Source organism: Notamacropus eugenii, chromosome 7, assembly GCF_028372415.1.
Source record: "Notamacropus eugenii isolate mMacEug1 chromosome 7, mMacEug1.pri_v2, whole genome shotgun sequence".
In the NCBI taxonomy this organism is placed as follows: Eukaryota; Metazoa; Chordata; class Mammalia; order Diprotodontia; family Macropodidae; genus Notamacropus; species Notamacropus eugenii.
The window spans coordinates 155,298,589-155,320,270 of NC_092878.1; the positions used below are offsets into that span (position 1 = coordinate 155,298,589).

Sequence of the window (21,682 nt, forward strand, 5' to 3'; positions counted from 1 at the left end):
GGGTCAGGCCGTCATTACATAGGCAAAGCTGTCAGTCACCGCCCTAGCTAAAGAACCCTCATTTTGTCCTGGTTCCAGAGAAAGAAAATATGTCGAAACTAAATTTACAATAAGGTAAATTTACTTTTCAAGGCTATTTGCATTTTAAGACATAGGATGCCTGGAGAAGGAAATAATCATCCCAAATAAGTGAGCTGGGGAATTTGGGAAAAATTGAGTAAGGGAGATTTTAAAATTTCACTTTTTTTCCTTTTTGTAGGAGTGAGCTTCTTCCCTATTAAAGGAACATTAAGTAAATGGCCAGGTAACCAATTATGGACCAGACACGGGAAGGCATGATTAAAAACAATCTTATCCCTTATGTTAAATTCACACAGGGATCACAGGCCCTTCTGCAACAAACCTAAACAAATGATTACAAACCGAACCTTCAAAAATCAGATCCTGAATAAGCATTTTTTTTCCTGGAAACAATAAAAACGTACTTTTTGACAAGAAATTAACCCAGGAAGATAAGAGTCCAGTAATAGCCAGAAATTACTTCCCCAAGCTTAAAAACATTTTGTATCCTAGATAATCAAAAAAGAAAACCAATCTGTAACCGGAATGAAAAATTTATTGGCTCAAAGCATCTCTCAGAGCTCTGGAATGGCAGCAGGCCGGCTCTACTTGAGCTTGATGCTGCGCTTCACTCCGGCGCGGATGCCAGACAGTTCCCCGCAGTACTTGCGCTCCTCTGTGCGGGCCTGAGGCACCTGCCCGCGCCGGCGAATCTTGGCTCGGCGGAATTTCTCCCGATGCTTGACTCGGGGGTTCCTGTCGATTTTCTTCCTTCTGGGGGTCAGGCCCCTGTTTTTGGCGATCTGGTAGGTGATGGCTCTCTTGGCGCCGGGGTCCTCGGCCTCGTCCTCCTCGGGAGCCTCGTCCTCCTTCTTTCTCTTGGGTGCCAGCCTCTCCTCCAGGTCCCGGTGGTGCTTGAGGGCGGCCTGCCGCTCCAGGTCGGAGTCCTCCTCGGCGGCGATCTCCATCTCGGGGAGGGGTCTGGGGGGCTTCTTCTCCCGGACCGCGGGCACCCCGCCGGGCGCCAGCAGCCGCCGCACGTCCCCGGCCAGCCTCTGGTCCACGGGCGCCAGCTTGTTGATGAGGCTGCGGTAGGTGACCAGCCTCTCGATGACGGGGTGCCCGTGCACCGGCGCCCGCCGCGCCTTCAGCACCAGGTAGAAGCTGATGTGGGTGCAGTAGTGCAGGTAGAGGCTGGCCTTGGTGCGCAGGTAGCGGCTGCCCGGGCCGGGGGGCGCGCAGCGCAGCAGCGGCTCCAGCTCGTCGCGGAGCTCGGCCAGCTTGGCCCGCAGGTCCCCCAGCAGCTCCAGCAGCTCCGGGGCCTCCCGGCGCAGCAGCTTCAGCTTCTGCTTGGCCGGCACGGTGGCCAGGTCGGCCACCACGCGGCTCTGCGGCTCCTGGGGCTCCTGGGGCCGGGCGGCTGCGCCCGCGGCCTGCAGCCAGTCCAGGCCCGCGTCGTCCTCGTGCAGGGCCTGGGCCAGGCGGCGCTGGATGCGCTGCGCCTCCTCCTCCTCCTCGCGCGCCGCTTGCTCGGCCTCCTGCGGGCTCGCCGGCCGCCCGCCCCGCCGGGCCCCGTAGTCCGAATCGTAGTAGAGACTCTTCCTGCGGCCCCACGCCAGGCCGGGGTCGGCGTCGTCGGCCTCGCTGAGCACGGAGCTGCCCCCCACGCTGCCCGCACCGTCGTCGTCCTCCCCCTCATCTTCCTCCTCCCCCTCCTCGTCCTCCTCATCGTCGGACACGTCCAGGCCTAGCACCTCCTCCTCCTCCTCCTCGGCGTTTTCGGCCCCGCTCTCCCCGTCGCTCCAAGGCGGCGCCAGAGCCGCCTTCGCCCGCGCCTCGTGGAAGGCATCTACCTCGTCCTGGAAGTAGCTGGGGTCCCCCGGGGAGGGCGGCGGGCCCTGCTCTTCCTCCTCCTCTTCCTGGGCCCGAGCCGCCCGGCGGGGCCCGAGCCCACGCTTGCGAGCCTTGCCCACCATCGCGGCAGCGGCTCCGACCGAAGTCCGTGCCTCCGCGGCGGGCGGACCGCGCTTCTACCGACCGCGCAGCGCCGGCACCGGACGTCCAGAAACGATCCCGCCTCTCTTCCGGTTCCCAGAATGCCCCGGCGCGAGAGTGCCCAGGACACTTCCGTTACGGCCGTTAACGTCATCTCCGTCCACGTACTCTTGAACGTCCCGGACTTCCGGCGCGCTCCTAACACGCTCCACATGGGCATGGCTGGGAAGCCGGATCCGCTTCTTGCACGAGCGCGCGCGGCCACGTCAGGAGGGTGGGGCATCGCGGGAGCCCGCGGCTGCGTCCCGGAGGGGAGAGGGACTGGGGAGGGGGAGGGAAATTCCCGCCTCCTGCGCCACACCTCCGCGCCACTGGCCCACGCGGCTGTCGATCACCGAGCGGAGCTTGAGCGGCGGCCAGGGGCCCCGCCCCGAGCCTGGGATTCCTCGCGGCGGGCCGGAGCAGCGCCCTCTGCCGACCGAGAGCGGAGGCCGGGGCGCTGGAAGGGGCCCCCAAGTAAGGAACGGGGCCTGGGCCTGGCGCGTCACCCGTGGTCCGTCAGCAAACACTTATCGTGCGCCTACTGTGTGCTCAAGCACCGGCCGCAGTCAGGGCCTCACCGCCTACCGGCGAAAACCACCGGCCGATACGTGGAGACGCGGGCCCCGGGAGGCCGGGCCCCGGGAGGCCGGGCGCCGGGAGGCCGGGCGCCGGGAGGCCGGGCGGGACGCGGCTGAGGCCGGCGGTGTAGCGGAAGCTGTCCGGGGGAGCCGAGGCCTCAGCCTCCCGATCAGGCCCAGGCTTTGACCCAGAGCCATCCCGAGAAGCTGAGAGAATGTCCCACTCTGTGGATCTGGTGGTCCGCAGGTTCAGTGACCCTTCGTCAGGCCTTCTGTGTGGCTGGGATCGCCCCAGTCCGTGAGACGCCCTCTGCGCCTCTCTTCCACCACGGATGGATCCTTCTCAGGGTCCTTGGTAGGATCATCACCCGTGATGTGTGCGGGCTTAGCCAAAGGCTCCGTCCTGGTCCCTCCTCCCTCCCCTCTAGTGCCTTAATTCGTCTTCTTGGGTTCAACATCGTCTACATCCTCGCGCCTGGCATTCACCCCCTTCTGGGCTTCCGTTGAGGGCACCCCGCCATACCCGGGGCGCTCTGCTTTCCCCGCAGATTCCAGCTGTGCCTGTCTCACGTCTGCCCCCTCTCCACAAGGCGCACCCCTCTGGGGATCACCTGCCCCCGAGCTGTAGCAGTCGCCTTCTAATGTCTCACCCAGGTGACCGCATCACCCCAAGGCTCAAGAAGGTCCAGTCTCTCTGTTTGCCTCTGAAAACTGAATAAAACTCCACCTGCCCGTCTTCGAGAGCTCTTCATAACCTTGTTTGGGCTAACTTTTTTTTTCTGGCCACAACACTAGCCAGGGAAGGGATTTTGTTTTGATCTTTGTACCCCTAGGGCCAAGCCTACAAATTGGCTTGTAGCAGCCTAACAAGTGTGTGTTAATGTTTTAGATGCCCTCAAAGGTAAATTCTGGAAATGTTTACCATGGGCATAGGGCAAAAAACCCCAAAAAAACCAAAAAACCCCTCTGTTACTGAATAATGGCTATTGCCTGTTCATCCCCTTATGCGTGCTTCCTGTCCCCCACTCACCCAACCAGACTCCCTTACTTGCTGTGGTCACACATGGCATTCCTTCTGTCTCTGTGTCTCTGCCTAGGCTGCCCCCAGTATTTGGAATGCACTTCATTTTTATGGCTGCTTCGGAGGTCCCTTGGCTCCTTCACAGCTTAGCTTAGGTACCATCTAGAGGACGTCTTTCTTGTTCCCCCCTCCCCAACTATTAGTGCCTGTACATTGCTTCTAAAGTAGTTTGTATTTACGTGTTGTGTTAAATGTGTAACTGTTATTTCTCCAGAAATTTAGAGTTTAAATTCCATGAGTGCAGAGATTCTTTCTTTCTTTTTGTCTTGGTATCACTAGTACAGTGTCTAGCACAAATGTTTATCGATTCTTTAACAATGACGAATATCTTGTCTTTCTTTGATGCTATGAATTATATAGACTGTTCAAATCTGGAGGGAGCCAACTTTCCAGCAGTCCTGAGTTCTTTCTCTGATTTAGGGGATGGTGGAGGTTAAACTCTGTGGTGTCATTGTTAATCTGGAGTGACTATATAGGCATTTGGGAAAGACAGGGCTCCCCATACTGCTTGGTTGATTGACTCTATAGAAACTTTTTGTTGTATTTCAGTTGATTTTCATTCATGCCAGACTGTGTGACCCCATTTAGGATTTTCTAGGCAAAGATATTGGAGTGGTTTGCCGTTTCCTTCTCTAGCTCATTTTACAGATGAGGAAATCGAGGCAAACAGGGTGAAGTGGCTTGCCTAGAGTCACACAGCTAGCAAGTGTCCAAGGCTAAATTTAAATTCATGACTCTAGGCCAATCATGCTATCCACTGTGCCACTAACTGGCATTCTAGAGGCTAGCAATTCTTATTTTCCCGCTAGATGAGGGATGGTTGAGGCTCCATTACAGGGTGACAGTGGAAGTCTGAAGGGTTCTGTAGGTCCTTTGGGGGAGGCAGGGACCCGTTACAGATAGAAAGATTGATACAGACTTGTTCACTGACTGATCACTGAGTGCTGAAAATACAAATGCTAATAAAAAAGACAGTCCTTGTCTTCAAGGATCTTCCATTCTAATAGGGCAGAGGTCCCCAAAGTGAGTAATACAGTTGCCTGGGGAGCCCTGGAATGATCCAAGGGGTGGTAATAGCCTTGGATGCAATTGGGGAGCATTGAATAAAAATAAGGGGACAGTGTTAGCATAAGGAAAGAAGAGAAGACAAATTTTGAAAAACCATTTGTACATATTCCATCTGTTGTGTAACAAAGTCATAATGATTATGTTATTTTCCAAATAAACACACAATGCAAGTTATAACCAATCAGCCCCACAGGTCTTAATAGGCAGGTGTTGGCAGGAGAGCCTGTTGAGCATTGTCAGGAAGTCCAGCTTATATCAGCAGGAATACGTGCCTGTAATGATTTGTTTACAATATGATATTATATGATTACATGATGCAATATTGTGGCATCAAAATTTTCCATGCAGCAAAAACCCCACAAATTTACAAAAACTTTTAAAATTTAAGATGTCATTTTTCAAAAAATCTTTTATTATTTTTGAAATGATGCAAATTAGAAAAAAACATGTAAAGGGTTAAAGGAAGTAGATTTCCAGGGGGGCTCTAAGTAATTTTTTTTTTAAAAGGGGGAAGGTCAAATAAGTTTGAGAGGCTCTGTCGTGGAGGAAGGGAAATAGCACCTACAGAGGACCCAGAAAGTTGAGAGACGAGGGAGCAGTGAGGGCATGGCTGCTGCTAGGAAGATGAAGAAGTCCAGAGTGAGGAGCGAAGCCCCAGCACCATGAAATGATGATTTGGCATCACCACAATGGAAAGTTGCTAGGGTGGGAAGGGAGAGAACTCCAGAGAATGAAGAAAGCAGTGAGAGGAAAAGGGAATTTTCTTGACTTTTTGTGGGCATGAGTCCTTTCTGTGTACATTTTATGTAATACGTTTCTTTCATTCCGTGTCCTTTTCACAGTGCTCAGAATAGTGCCTGGTACATGGGTGCTTGAAGTTGGTTTATTGATTGATTCTTCTTTGTATGTATTAAGTTTGTTTTAATGAATTTGTTCCTATGATTTGTTGGTTTGGCGCTTGCAAGGAATCTGAGAGCATTTAGACAAGAGCCAAACCCACATGCTCCCAGAGACCATACTCTGGCTGCAGATGCGGTCCATGATAGTATTGCTGATAGATTTCAAAGGTACACAGTCATTCTGCCCTTGACCAATACCTGGGTTACATTTTAATGCCATCCCCTGGTGCAAGATAAGGGGAAAAGAAAAGAAAGGCCTCTTCCATTCCCTCCTAGTTGCCATCACTGTCTCCTCCAGATACAAAGACTGTTCTTGTCTTCAGTTCTTTGTGTTACTAGCCTTCCGCTCCCCACCCCCAGCACCAGATCTTATGGGGACAGACAGACTTTATTTTCCCAGTTATTCAAATCGAAAAGGGAGAGAGAAGAAACTCTTGCAACAGAACCAGAAACATTGGTAGATATAATCCAATGAGTCAGTCCATTTTAATGATTAAATTTGATCAACTGCATGGCCAAATCCAATAAAATATACAGAAATTGGTAAGAAATGAATGAGACTAATGTCCTTAAGACACTGCTATCTATAAATATATGCAATTATTCCTTGCCGGAATGTTTGCTCTTTTATACACAATAACTTTTGCTACATTTCTTTTCTGAACAGTGTACCTGTTGCCAAGTTTAAAAAAGGAGTTAGACTCTAAGAGTTATCAGCCTTTTTTTGGGGGCGTCCACAAACAGGATTGTGCAACTGGTTTTCTTAGATGTCAGTGAACTTTAAGAGGACTTGTAAGCGCCTCCTTCCCCTGCTTTCTCTTTCTTTCCTTGGACTGTCCTACACATTCAGTGTTGACATTTCAGAGCAACAGCCTTAGACACAGAATGGTTCCGACTTCTTTGTGCTCCTCTGGGTAAATTTTATATAGCAATGAATGTGGAATATTTGAGTTGGAAGTTACCTTAAAGGTCCTATAATCCAAGCAATCGGGGTCAGAGCTAGGAATAGAATCCAGGTCTCATGACTTCCATCCACTACTCACCCATCAGGCATACTCACGTCAAATGTCTAAAGAGCTTTCATCTTGGACTTCAGTTGCAGATCATAGATAGTGCTTTTGATGACAATAGTGTATCGTGATCCAGTTGTGTTCTATGAGCTCCCCATGGTGGAAACTGTACTTCATTATTGTAGCCTGAGTTCTGTTTCTGGAACTGACCACTTGGGGTCACTGAGGTCTTGAATCAGCCTGCCTGGCCTAAGTTAAAATCTAGAGAGAGCGTGGTGCTCAATTCTTGGTTATAATCCAATATATTAATTAGTTGACCTTGTTCCCTGATGCAGTCACTCATCGTACCCTGTTTCCTGAATGTTTTCTTTCTCTTTCCAGAGCTCTGTAGTGGTCAGGCAATATTTTAGGTCTAATGGTCTCTTCACTCTCTGGGGGCTGAGCAGTTTTCTGTTATTGTCTTGGCAAATATTCCTCAAGGCCTAGTCTTTTGTTATCCCTTCCCTAAACTCCCTCACTTACTTACAGATACAGTAAGAGGTTTAATAGATGCTTGTCATCATGCGTCTAGCCCTTTACTGTCTGTGTGACTCATCTTAGTCATGGGAGCAAGGAGTCATAAAGGCTTAAATCCTGTGCAGAGGTCACACGTGACTTCTGATACCGTTTCCTGGTAAAGCAAAGAAGCATCGTCCCGTTCGGTGTCTAGTGACTGTGTGTCCATAGCTGTCCTGTGTGGCCTTTGGGCCGTCAGTTAATAATTGGGATTCCTTCTCAGTTTTTTCTCTCCGTGGCCGTTGCTGGCTTTTTTCCTTGACAGCTTCATCCCCCTCCCTTGCCCTGGGGATGACGCATGCACCAGTATATGCTTTTTTCCAGTTTTCACCGCTTTAAATTTTTAGTTTTTATCAATATATTTATATTGATATTGTTTTCATTTTTAATGATCGTCGTCTCCTCCTATTCAGTGAGTCCTCTGTTGTAGCAAAGGAGAAAACAATCAGTTCATCAAAACCACATCAGCTAAATCTGAACACATATGCAATTTTCAATATATATGGTTCCCCATCTTGTAATGGTATACAACAAACATAAGTGAACATGAACATTTCACTATTCAAGGAAAGGTACAAAAGAGTATTGTACATGAAATGGAAATTAGACTTTTAGAGGGGTTGCTCTGCTTTCTCTCTGTCTCTCTCTGTGACTCTATCTCTGCCCCCACCCTTTCTATTCCCACCTTCACTTCTCTCTTTTCCATCCTTCCCTCCCTACTTTCAGAGTGTTTTATTTGAGACTCTCTCTCTCAAACTTCCAGCAAGGGGAAGGGAGAGGGAACGTCTTTGACCCCTCACCCACCACCAGCAATGTCAACTGTATACACATGGCAGTGAGACCATGGACTCTCTAGGCCCTGACTGCTTTTAATTTTTAAACTTCAGTAACAGAAGATTGTTGCATCGTAAAATTTTAGAACTGAAAGGGACCCTGCAGATAAGAAAGCAGATCTTACGCATTTACCTGAAGATAAACAATAGAATGATTGTTGTTAAGGTATTATTGCAGAACACGTAAATTTCCCCTTCCCATCAAAAAACAAAAATGGTTCTAATCCTTGGTAAATTTATTAAATTTAATTGCTGGTAAGGCACGAAATTCCCATCAGAGGATTTCTTTTCTCTTCATAGAACAAGTAAATTAAATCCTGAGGATAATTTGTCTCAATCTAGTAGGTAATGACCTTTTGATTAAATCAAAGTGCTTTATCTTATGAACTTATGATCTTAAGCTCTTCAAGTCTTTGGATATGAAGGCATAGAAGGGGATTTAGGGCTCTGTTCTTCTCTAGCACTTTCCCCTTGAAGCCATAAATTTGGAAAGGAAATATTCAGAAAATAAAGTAATTCTGCCATACTGCACAATGAACAGTAAGCTAACTTGGAGACAGTTTTACATTTTGTAACTATTTTCATAATTGATATGATTCTTTCTGGCTTAGGGACTGGTAATTCTGTAGTTGAAAAGTAGTTTTTAATAGTTATATTAAAATAGTATAATGTTAAAACAATGAATACCTTAACCAGAATCCAAAAATGACTTTGTTTTCTCTTACCTAAATGAGGATTATTTTTTAGAGACTGTATTTATAAAAAACAGTATATGATAGGCTAAATAGCTAACTAATATCAGAAATATTCTTTTTGTTTTCTAAATTCAGTTTTATTTTCAGTTTCAAATTCTGTTCCTCCCGTCTTTTCCCCCACCCACTAAGAAGGGGAAACATTTCAAATGAGTCAGGGCTTGTCATCGGACATTAACTGGTGACAAGTCATACTATGCCAAGGTTTGCATGTATTACTAATTGGATTCACAATGGTTATTTTTATGTAGCTCCCATTGGTATTCTTTAAGAACTGTTTTATTCTCATTAGTTGACATCAGCCAAACCAGAAAAATTGATTGGAATATTAATCAGATTACTGAGATAATTAGAATATTTTCCAGTGAAATATATTTCATACAACCCTACTTGGGCATTTTTCCAAATGTAACTTTGCCAGTATAGAAAGAATGATTGACTCTTCTATTCCATTCTCAGTTCTTTGATACTAATGTGTGACATTTTTTCTTTGCATAGCTGTACTGTTGGGATTGTTAGCAGGCTTAGCATCCAGTCTGTTTTGTCTCAGCCTTTGGTGGTGTCTACACGGTTTAACTCCTTGATTATCATGGTGGCCCAGCTCAGGTGGCAGCAAGTGTTTCCCTTATCTCTCCTGATCCTTGCAGGCTGAAAACAAAAATGGAACCCCCAAATCTATGGAGACACTCAGTATAAAATGTCTACACTTTCCTTTTTATTTTTTTTTTTTAACATTCTACAAGATTTTAGTCCTTCAGATGGAAAGAAAACTATCTTTCTCTTTAAGACTTGCAATCCCTCTTGAATTCACAATTTATACCAGACTAACAAATTCTCATTCTGCCAGCAGGATGAGAATCACCTGCGATGGCTTTGGCAGCGGGAGGTACCAGGGTACCTCTTTTAGTATCATGATGCTATCTTCCCCAATCTCTCCTTTGGGTCTCAGTACCCTGTAGGGGATATAGTCACATAACATAAATACACGCATTAGCCGTGTCTAAAAGTGTATGACTCATTTATGCATCTCTGGTCCATTGCCTGCCTGTCAGGAAATGGGATTCACCAGCAGTCTTGTGAGTCATAGTTAGTAATGATCACAAATCTTAAGTTTTTCACAGTTGTTCTCCACAAAAACGCAGTTCTGCTCACTGTACATCAGTTCACATATGTCCTCCAATGTTTCTCTGAATCCATTCCTTTTATTATTTCTTATGGCACAATCCTATTATATTCACATACCATGATTTGTTAAACTATTCCCCAGGTGAGGAGTACTTTTGTTTCTAGGTCTTTGCTACAACAAAAAATGCTTCTCTTTCTCTCTCGTGTTGATTGTCATCTTTTCTTTTTTCTTTGATTTCTTTATTGTTGTGTTAAAGTGGATAGAACTGGACGTGGAATCAGGAAGACCTGAGTTCAAATCTTACCTCAAAACACCAGCAGTGTGCCATTGACCAAATCACTTAAACACTGCTTGCCTCAGTTTCCGCATCTGTATAATGGGGATATTAGTAGCTCCTCCTTCCCAGGGTTGTGAGGATCAAATGAGATTTGTAAAATCCTTTACAAGCCTTAAAGCACTGTATAAATGCTAATTATTGCATCAAAGTGTACGCACAATTTAGTTACTTTTTGGATAGAGTTACAAATTGTTTCCCAGAATGACTGGATCACTTCATAGTCAGTCCTACTAATAGTGCATTACTGTGCTAGCCCTCCCACTTACAACAAATGACATTTTCCCTTTTTGTCATCTTTGCCAATCTGGTGGGTGGATGTGAAGTGGAGAGCTGTGCCCAGTCAGCCTGTGCCCACAGACATTCTCCTTCCCCTTTTGATTTTTGTCCATTCTTTTTTTTCCTCCTGACATATAAAAAGAAAAGTTTTGAGTTTTTGTGGTTATTTGGGAGCAAAGTGCTTTATGAATATGATCTCATTTTATCCTCATAACTATTCTGGGAGACAGGTTCTGTTCTTATCCCCATCTTATAGATGAGGAAGCTGAGGCAGATATAGGTTAAAGGACTTGCCCAGGGTCACACAACTAGGGAGTATCTGAGCCTGGATTTGAACTCAGGTATCCCTGGTTCCAGGTCCAGAGATCTGTCTGCTGGGCCTCCTAACTATTTCTAGAAAGAGAATGGAAGTTTCTTGAGTTTCGATAAAGAGCTGTTGATTCATCTAGCTAGCACTTAGGAGGAGGCTGAAAAATGGGAAGGCAGCCAGGAATGGGTCTGGATCCTGGCAGTGCCTACCTGGTCATCTTCCCTAGCCTGAGAAATGCTAGAAAGAATAAGAACCAAGAGAAATTTTAGTCTGAGCCTTTCCTTGGACAACCTATAACTATCTCTCTCTCTCTCTCTCTCTCTCTCTCTCTCTCTCTCTCTCTCTCTCTCTCTCTCTCTCTCATCTCTCTATCTAGATATGGCTATATACTGAAGATGTATGTATGCATCCATGTATCTATTTATCTAGGCTTATCTAGATAGGTAGATATGTTATCTAGGGATGAAGGTCCAGATATGTCTATCTGTCTGTATCTCTATAATCTTTTTAATATTTTAGTGACCCCCAAAGCTAAAGACAAAAGGGGAAGGAGATGGGGAATTGTACCACACTGGTTTTTATGTTTTATTCTACCTGTAGCACTTGACCCTCTGGGAATCTCACTCACCTCTCTGGTGGTGTGTAAAAAATATAGCAGGCTGTAAGAAATTTTGAAAATGGGAAAGAGGTTTTTTTTTAACTCTTTTGCTTTCCTCTCCCTGTCTGTCTGTCTTTTATTTTTTTCCTTAATGCTAAGAGTAGTAACTGGAAACTTTGCTTTTAGGGTTAATAATAGACAGCTTGATTTAGCTGCCTTTTTTTTTTTTACAGTCACAGAAACTCTCTGTATTATTTTTAGGTGGAAGAAAGAAAGAGGAAGAGATGGGGTGCAGTTGTTAACATCTGTTTGATTTTAAAACAGAAACCACTTTGAGACTACTGCCACTTCCAAGTTTCTTGTTGCAAATAAAAGTGTTATCTCTTACAGAAAATAACAAATGTGATTCACAAGTAAAATATTGGTAAATATTTTAAGTGTTTAAGCAAGCAAAGGGGAAATGGGGGAAACAGAACAAACTCTCAGAGCTATTAATTAGTATTGTCCCAGTTGCATAGACCTTACTTTAAAAGGAGTGGAAATTTTGCCTCTGACAAAATTAATAGCACTGCCTCTTTTCCCAAACCATTGGTTAATTTAAAAGTATATTATAGTCATTTTTAAAACAAGATTCATATTTGAATTTTATCGTTTCATATCACCTAAAACATCTAAGTGACAGTGCTCATATATGCATTAGTGCTTACTAAATTAGATTCAGTGAGTTTGCTGTGATCAGTCTTAATACATGAGATGAAAAATTAAAACTTATGGAAGGGATTGTTGAAAATGAAAACAAATTAATAAATTTTTTAAAAAAAACATGGGATGAGAATGCTATTACTGATTGAGTCTTTGAAAAAAAATGTACTTGAGTATTGGGTGTCAAAGGAGATAATTTATGTAAAGCCCTTTGTAAGCTTTAAATGCCAGCTGTAAATTCTCTGCTGTTTCAAACATTTTGCCGAGGAATAATTAGTAGGCAGCCATAGCTATTTCATGTAATAGCTGACGGACAGAAGTTCCTGAAAGATCAATGAAGAGGAAATTGAATAATTTTCACCAAAGGAAGCACAGCGCAGCGCCAAGCAGAAGTCAGTGAGACAACTAGTCTGCCCACAAAAATCAGTTAAATGACAACAGCCAAGTCATTAAACCATCTTCCTTCTCCAAACCGCATTCATTCCAAGTCCGTCGCATGTTCCCTGAACATATTTACTGTGTTCATGCCCCCCTGGTTTATGCTGGATTGGGGGGCAACTGGATCAGAACTTTAAGGCTACCTTTCTGGCCAGTTGCCTGTAATCCTGCCATCCTGTTGCTCAAGGATGCTTAGGGGAGATAAGCCATTGGGATGAGTGGGGGGTGGTTAATATTCTCGGAGCATAGATTTTTGAAGAGATATAATAATATATATGCATATATATTATATATCAGCAATGGAGAGAATTTAAACCCTCCATATTTGAATCAGTTCCTACATGTTAATTATTTTATTTATCCACACCCATCAAGTAACTGATTTTTGAACTGCTGAACTGAACATTTATTATTTATTACATCCAGAAGGATTTTATGTTAATACACAGCCATGTCCTATGTCACCGGAGGTGAAGGAAGGCCTTGAAGTGTATGAGGTACCTGGTGTCTTATTCTACTAGCTTATTAGTATAATGAGTCAATCAGATAGTTTAATCAGCACTTTGGAAGGCCTGGACATGAGGGGAAGGGGAGTATGGGGCAAAGGGCTTATGTTGTCCTTCATTCTCTAAGGGATTGAGGAGCATATGGGGGTGCTGACTAAAGAGAGGACCCCAAATTGGGACTTTCTGCTTCCGGTGCAGAGTTGTTGGTGTCATTGCCTCCTCACTGGAAGAAGCCAGGAAGGAGATGAGAACATGGTGTCATCATGGGGGCCGTTTGTAAGATCTGCTGTGGTCAGAAGCCGACTGAAAAACCATTCCCCATGAAGGGGTCAGTGGCTCAGAAAGAGTCAGAGAATACCTTTGAATGCTCCAAAGTCCTGTGGGGGAGTGCATCAATATGAACATGTAGAGTGTGCTCATAAAGGCGGGGTTCTTGTTGGCCAGTGTCCTGTTATACAAAGCACCCTCTTTAACTCTTCCCAAGCTCTTTGAGAGTAAAGGATTGTTTCATTCTTTGAACTGTACCCTTAGCGCTTAGCACAGTGCCAGGTATAAAGCATGTGTTTAATAAATGATTGTTGGCTGATAGCTTCTTTCTACTGATTCTTTTCTATTTATCCTATCTACAGCTAGTTTGTGGGTAAATGTTGTCCCTCCCATCAGGCTGCGAGTTCTCAAGGCCCAAGGGCAAGGCCTGTCTTTTACCTCTCCTTGTACCCTCAGTTTAGCATGGTGCCTGGCATGTAGTAGGCCTTAATAAATGTTTATTGGCTTACCAACTAGGTACTATCATAAAATTTATCATGTTGGATCCATGTAGGGTCTGATGTTTCAATTTCCTATCAAAATGTTTATAGGACATGTTATCGTACTTTTGTAATAACTCAATTAAATCTAATTGGGGAGAGAGACGATATATACTTGTAATATGATATGATGATGATGATGATAATGGATTTTAGATAGAGGTTGCTATGTGCCAGGCACTGTGCTAAGCACTTTATAATTATTATCTCATTTGACCCTCATGATAACCCTGGGAGGGGGGTGTTACTATGATCCCTTTTTTTACCGATGGGGAAACTGAGGCAGCGGAGATTAGGTAACTTGTCCAGGGTCACATAGATAATAAATGTCTGATGTCAGATTTGAATGCAGGTTTTCCTCAGTCTAGGTCTGGCCCTCTATCCACTGTGCTACCTAGCTGCCCCTATTTATAAATTATTTCAGGATAGCAAAAATAAATGAATATTGGGCATGTTAGACTGGTGCCCTTGAAATATTATAAGAACTAGGGAGAGCTCTTCAGTATTCTGGATAATTTTTTTCTGCAAGATTTATAAGAAATGGATGAGATTTGGAGCAAGTCAAGAAATGCAAGTAAAAATAATAATAGCTGACATAAAATATTACGGTTTGTGAAGAATATTGTAAATATAATTTTATTTTTTCCTGACAACTCTGTGAGGCAGGTACTCTGGGTATTATCTGCTTTTTACCCAGAGGGAAAATGAGACCTGAGAAACTCAGTGACTTGTTGACAGTCACATACCTAGTAAATATTACAGGCTGCATTTGGATCTGCGTCTTTCTTGGACCCCAGTCCAGTCATCTGTCTCTTGTACCATGCTGTATGTGATAGAAGCTGAATATATGCAGTATTCTATTGAAGCTACCTTCAGCTTCATCATGGCTGACCATTCAAATCATGAGCTAAGCGTCCGTATGATGGTTCACTTTACTGCTAGACATATAAGAGACTCATGAATCTCATGGCCAAAACATTTAATTAAGATGGGAAACAGTAAGCAGTATTCATTCTCTGTATCCATGTACAAAGGGGTGTGTATTTCCTGCGCTGGGGTATCATAACCTAATTCTTTTCATTTCTTCTAAGCCTCCAGGGTAGCAGGAGGACACAGTCACTTTGTACTCGGAGTGCTAGGAAATTTCACATTTCATACAGCCTGCTTTTTGGAGCCTTTCCCAGAAGTCATTTGATGAATCATTGTTATCACGATGCTAATGGATACCCTGACCATTGCACCACATGGCTATCTTTTCTTTTCCTCTCTCCAACTATGGCTCCACATCTAGCCACCCCTATCCATTTATCTCTATGACTTTCACAGCTTTCTTTTAAAGCCTGCCTTCTAGAATCTTCTTATGATTAGTCTCCTTGCCTAAAGATCAGACAGGTTCTCCCAGGCATGACCAATTCAAAGGTGTATTATAATTAATTTCTAAACAAGCATTATACTTGAATCTTATCTTGTTGCCTACCCTATAAAACATTAAATTTATAAGTATTTAACAGTACTCATAAGTGTATTACTACTTAATCCAATCCAAGCATTGTGGAAAATGAAGTTCTAACTTGATTTCCCTTAGATATGCAAATGGAGAGAACATGGAGTAAATTAGTACTGTATCCAATTTATCAGGGAAGGCTTTCTAGGAGTTTTGAGCCCCATCTTGGAAAGGGTCCTAACTGGAATGGGCACAGAAGGAGACAGATAAGGACAGAGATGTAGCATTGGGAATTAATGCCACCCAGAAGAAGGCAAGTGGGTTCAATTTGTTTGGGTCATGTTTGAAATGAAAATTAAGGAATTTTTGGGAGCCTAAGTGGAGTGAATCTTTACAGGTTTTGGTTGGATGCGATAGGTGACCATATGGAAAGGAATTCCCAAGTAGGAAATGGTGCTTGAGAATGATTTTTCTTGCAGTTTTATGTAAGATGTATTCAGTGAAAGAGAATCAGAGACAAGGAGACCAGTTATGAGGCCGTTATACGTAAAAAAGTTTCCAGATTAGCCACTAATTTGAATTATTCATACCACTTCTTCCTTCCATTAGGATAATTAAAAGTCAGCTCTATTTGAAATTCATCTTGTTGTATAGAGTGGGAAAATAGTGACAATCAGAACAGAAGATAATGATCAGGTGGATTTCTGTTTGGACCTAAACTCTCAGAAACAGAGTGAAAGCTTTGTTGCCATGACCAGGACAGAAACAACTGTTGGTTGCCTTGTGGGGACCTGCCCTGTGCTTGGGCAGATTAGGACCATGTGTGATTTGCTTGGTGCTTCAGAATCTAACGGCCTGAAGAGAATGTCCCAAACCTCTTAATGCCTTTAATTCTACCACTTCAGTCTTTGATGAACTGTGAAAGCAAATCAACACGTCAGCAAGCATTCAGTAAGGGCCAGGCTCTGTGCAAAGCATTGGGGATACACGGAATGGCAAAAGATAGTCTACTCTTAAGGACTTGCTGTTCTAGTGGAGGAGATGATGGACAAACCACTATGTGCAAACATGATATAGGCAGGATAAATGGAAAGTAATCTCAGATTAACAAGCACACATGCCTCTGAGAGGAGTAATTCTTTAAACTGAGGGAAAAAATCAAGGACCACTGAGATTTTTAATCTGCATGACTTGTGGAGATGGTGGGATCATTGAACTGGGGAAGTTAGGCAGGAGAGTGGATTGGATGATGGATTGGACAGAGACACATCCCAAGTCCTCATCATAGATTTTGGGCTAACCTGGGAATGCAAGCAACACACGTAACACCTTTATTTGGGCAAGTGTTTTGAATTCTAAGCAGCTGAATTATGAATGAACTTCTTCTGCAGGACCATAATGTCTTTGAAACTCGGGGCTCCCTAGAGAATTCAGTGGTGGCTGTTTGGCATGATAGTAATTATAAATGGTTGGAAGTTGAATGTGCTGTCTGAGCAACTGTTTGGTGTATTGAGTAACAGCTTTATGAAAATAACTGCAGGTGTGGGTTTATTTCAGGACAGACCACAACACAGGTGCTGCTCTCCTCATAAATATTTTACCACAAAATGAAACTTTAAAAAGCCTCTTTGGAAAATAGAAGGGAAAAAGGCAGTTTAGCTTTGAGGATGATATGACAGTCTTCAGTTAATCGTTGTATCTCAGTTTTTAGTTAATAAATGTTTAACTTAGGGAGTCTGGGACAGAATTCCTCCTCCTGAAGTAATGTCCTCCTCCATTTGTTGCCAGTATGGGCTCTAAAAGTAGGTTTCAAACCCACTCAAGCTACTGAATAGAAAGCAATTTTCGGCAGGCTTAAGAACAGGTTTATGATATGAAAACCATAATTACAGTGTAATATTGAAAAATAAAATCATTACCTTGCAGCTATGGTGTTATGTATTCAGGAGACCTGGATTAGAATCCTAAATCTACGACTAACTGGCTCTGTGACCTTGGACCCATCATTTAACATCTTCTAGTATCAGTTCTGTTGTCTGTAAAATGAAGGAGCTGAATCAGAAGATCTCTGAAGTCTCTTCTACCTATAAAATTCCACAGTTCTACAACTAGTAAAACAAACAAACAAAAATGATAAGAAACTTGGAGTGAGTAATAGTCCTTGTTTTAATGGACATGAGTAGTACCATTGCAGATTTAACAGGACTTACTTCTGCTGGGTCCAGCGACTGGGGAGCTTTGCCTTCTACCTTCCCTACTGGAAGGGAGATCTGGAGCCAGACCTTGTTCAGTCTTGAGGAAACCCACCTAAAAGATGGACCTGGCTCTTTTTCTTGCACCCTTTGTCTCTTTATTTCCTGACCCTGAACCTCTGGGAAATTTATTTATAGTTTAGGTTTTGCTTCATGTCTAGGGTATCTGCAAACGGGGGGTGATTAGAAAGGTATTCTATGTGCAATATAGATCAAGTACAGGATAGCTATTTATTTCCTCTACAGATAAGAAACAATAAACAAAAAGGACTTAGAAGAGTACATTGACTAAAGAAATCACTGAATCATTAAAACGTGGGGCAGTTTGCAGGCTTGCTGAATTGACATTTTACATTTCATTGCTGTTCTAAGTTAACCAAGCTTCCCTCCAGGGGACAAGCCAGGCTAGAAGTTTAACTCCTTCCTTTGTTGGTGGTCATCCTGTCTGGTGCAGAACTTTCCTCTGCTGTTGGTGATCTCTGACCAACTGATCAGCATATCCTGATCTGAATGAGCACCCGGCAAAAAAGTTCATTGTTCTTTCTTAGTTCCATAACACAGCACATCACAGTTGATTCTATGAGTTCAAAAAGAGGAAAATTGTGGGAGTCCCTCTCAAAGCTTTGTCTCATTTAAAATATTTTCATCTTTGTGCTGGAGTTTGACTTTGGATATGAGTCCTAAATGACATGGAAGAAAGAAAGCTAGAGAAAGAAACCTGTTTAGTCCTGCAGTTAATGCAACTTTAATGTAAGGAAGTTAGTCTGTCATATCTCTAAGGTCCTTTCAATTCTATGAATCAATTTTGCATCTACCTGATCAACTATTAGAAATTTTCTAGCCCCCTTGGAATCATAGGGTGAGGATTTTGGGTGTGCATGACAAAACCCTTCCTACATTATACCCAGTCTGAGGCTGGCATTATCAAGTAGCCCACCTCACTTCTGAGAACAGAATCTAGCCTTCTCATTTGTTGATGGTGTGGAGAAGTAAAAGAAATTTGTAAAGTAGAACTGAAACTGTTTGGAAGTAACCAGATTAATCCCCCGATTTTGACTGATCATACTCAAGTTATTTTTCAAAGTAATACATTAGAATTCACCCCCTTGAGACTTCTGTCATTTTGTTGTCCTGACCGTTCTTTGAGGTCCTGGTGCTCTCTTTGTCCCCTTTCTCTTCAAACCCTTACCGTCTCTTGATGGGTTTGGTGAGAAATAGTGGCTAAGGAGGGTCAGGGTTAGTGAATCTCTCCTAATTGATGTCTTGTTCAGGAGTCATGTTCTGATGTTGGTGATACTTCAAGCACTTCCTTCAACCCTCCTCGGAGGAATCCTTTAGAGAACAGATAAATATCTGGTATGCATCTATGCATGTATGTATATATGGTAGTATATGCATGTATACACACAGTAATTTGAGCAGGGGAATAAGACATCAACAACTGGGGGGATTCTGGATGTTTTCCATAAGAAATGCACATAAACTGAGCCTTGAAGGAAGCTAAGGTCTAGAAAAGAAAGAGTGGTCTGTGTAGATGCAGAGACAAGTTTGAAGGGGTGGTTAGGGGGTTCTTGATCAATTAACTTGATTTAAAAAATCTATGCATCAGTTTCCTCATCTGTAAAATTGGACTTGGTGTCCTTCCAAGGTCCTTTCTAGCTCAAATCTGTGATCTTATGATCCAAATTAGATTTAGGGTGTGGACCTTTGCCTGAAGCAGGGTGTTTTAACCTGGGATCCATGAACATGCTTTTAAAAAAATTTGATAATATTTCAACATGATTGTGATCCTATATATTTTCTAATCCTCTGTATTTTATGGTATGCATTTAAACCATTATTCTGAAAAGAGGAACATTGGCTTCATCAGACTGCCAAAGGGTCTGTGAAGCAGAAGGAGGCTCTGTAGTCATGCTCTCAAGACATCTGAAGGGTTCCTCCTTCTTAAAGAGGTGGGCGCCCATGTGCACAGCCTCCTGGCTTGGAGGCCTTACAGCACATATCTTCTTGGTTCTTAGCATCTGAGACCCAGGAAGATGAGCTAAAAAAAAGTGTCCCTGAGTAGGCACAAGCTCATGCTCTCACTCTCCAAGAGTCCCTCCTGGCCTTATATGTGTATCTGTTTTCATGTTGTATCCCCACCCAGGAGAACATAGACCCTTGGAGGGCAGGCTCATTTTGTGTTCGAGAGGCCTCTGCATAGGGCTGTATGCATGGTAGGCTTTTAATAAATGCCTTTTTGATGTGACTGTGCCTTAGAGACAGATTACTTCCCCTGGGCAACAACTCGCACTTCCGATAACTGCCACAAGGTGTCTGTGCCATGTTAGCTGTGGTTCACCTTGGTTCAGTCCAAGGATGGCCCTGCTTCAGGTGTTGGTAATATTTCTAAGGGAAGAAAATGTTTGCACACTTGAACATATGGGGGAACTCTTTATCAAAATAATTTTCAAATCTACAGATGAAACCGTTATTGACACACTGATCACAGCCTTGAGGAGGGGCAGTGTATGTAGTGAATAGTGAAGAGACCTGCCTTGGACAGAGAAGGGCTACATAAAACTGGGCACATCACTTGCACTCAGGCTCAGATGACATTTAGTTTAATTCAACAAACATTTAGGTGTGTCCCCCGTATGGAACACTGATTTTGTCAGTCAACAAGCAGATATTGAATCCATTGTGTGTCAGGCTCTATGCCAAGTCCCGGGAATACAGAGGAAGACAGCAGCAGCAGCAGCTACCACAGAACCAAACCCTGCTCCCTGCTCTTGAGGAACTCACATTCTAACAGAGAAAAAGCATTTAAATGCCTTTGTACAGAGAAGACAGCTACAGTGGAGCTGGAAGGTAATCTTAGAGGGAAGACATGCAGTGAGGGCACCAAGAAAGGCCTGCAGAAGGTAGGATTTCAGGTGATTTTTTATTTAAAAATTTTATTCAAGAAACAAGCATTTATTTTCTCTTTCTTCTACCTCCTCTCTCTATCCCCCTGGGGAAAAAAAATTAAACTGAACCAAACCTTCATAACAGCTGGAAACAAAGAAAAGAAACAAATACCCACACTGGCCATGTTGAAAAAACTGTGTTTCAAAACCCTCTCCCGATAGGTGGGCAGCATTCTCTGGAGTCATGGTTATCCGTGCACAGCACTTTCCCAGGGCTGTGACTGCTTAAGCCCATGGCCTTATTCCTGTTACTTTGACTCTGGGGGCAACAGGGAATGTGGATTGGAACCACACCAACACATCAGAGGGCAGGAACACCATCAGGGATTGTAAACAGCTGCTATCCAAGATGGAAAGTTTTGGGCTAACACATTGTCAAGCATCAGGCCAAGTATGTGGCCTCCTGATCCCACACTGGTTTCCTGGCTTGGGATGTTGTAATTACAAGTCTTTGCACGTGACTTTGGCTCTGGAAGAAACCCTAAAACTCACATTACCTGGTCTTCTTGTTGGTGGTTGTGTAGAGCTCATGATCTAGACCTTGTCTTCTTCTTCTTATAGATTTACTCAAATATTTACTAATTTTTTTGGAGACCCTATAGAAGCAAAAAAATAAGAAGGCAATAATTAGGTTGTGAGCTCCTCAAGAGTGGAGACTGTCTTTTGCCTTTGTTTCTATTACCAGTGCTTAGCACATAGTAGCTGCTTAATTGTTTACTGACTAAAAAGACCTTGCAGACTAGAATGAGTGCTGTTGCTTTTAGATTTAACTAGCATTTTGAAAACCAACATTGTTAAAGAGTGCCTTTCCAACTTGGTACTTCCTTCTATGACTTTTTAGATTTACTAAGGTATAGATCTGAAAGTGACCATAGGGATCCTACACTTGAAAACCTTTATTTTTTCAGAGGAAGAAACTGAGTCTTCAGGAGGCAAAATATTAGAAGGGAAGCCTCAGACTGACATCACTCAGGCATTGATCTTCAGAGCCTGTAGCTAGAATGTCTTTGACCTAAGAAGGCAAGATCACGATTCAGGCTCTTTCCCACCACCACCACCACCACCA

The 21,682-nt window shown here is 43.6% G+C and overlaps 2 protein-coding genes across 2 annotated transcripts in view; one reads left to right on the forward strand and one right to left on the reverse strand.

Moving 5' to 3' along the window:
• Positions 1-598: 598 nt before the first annotated feature.
• Positions 599-3,438, reverse strand: UTP3 (UTP3 small subunit processome component). The gene has a single exon (XM_072624450.1). It carries the CDS (start codon positions 2,034-2,036, stop codon positions 666-668), a length of 1,371 nt encoding a protein of 456 aa, XP_072480551.1. The 5' UTR covers positions 2,037-3,438; the 3' UTR covers positions 599-665.
• The window catches only part of JCHAIN (joining chain of multimeric IgA and IgM), a 34,100-nt gene continuing 14,947 nt past the window's right edge, over positions 2,530-21,682 (forward strand). Inside the window, exon 1 of the mRNA XM_072624452.1 lies at positions 2,530-2,571. The gene's annotated coding sequence lies outside the window, so the exon portion shown is untranslated. The remainder of the gene's footprint in view (positions 2,572-21,682) is intronic.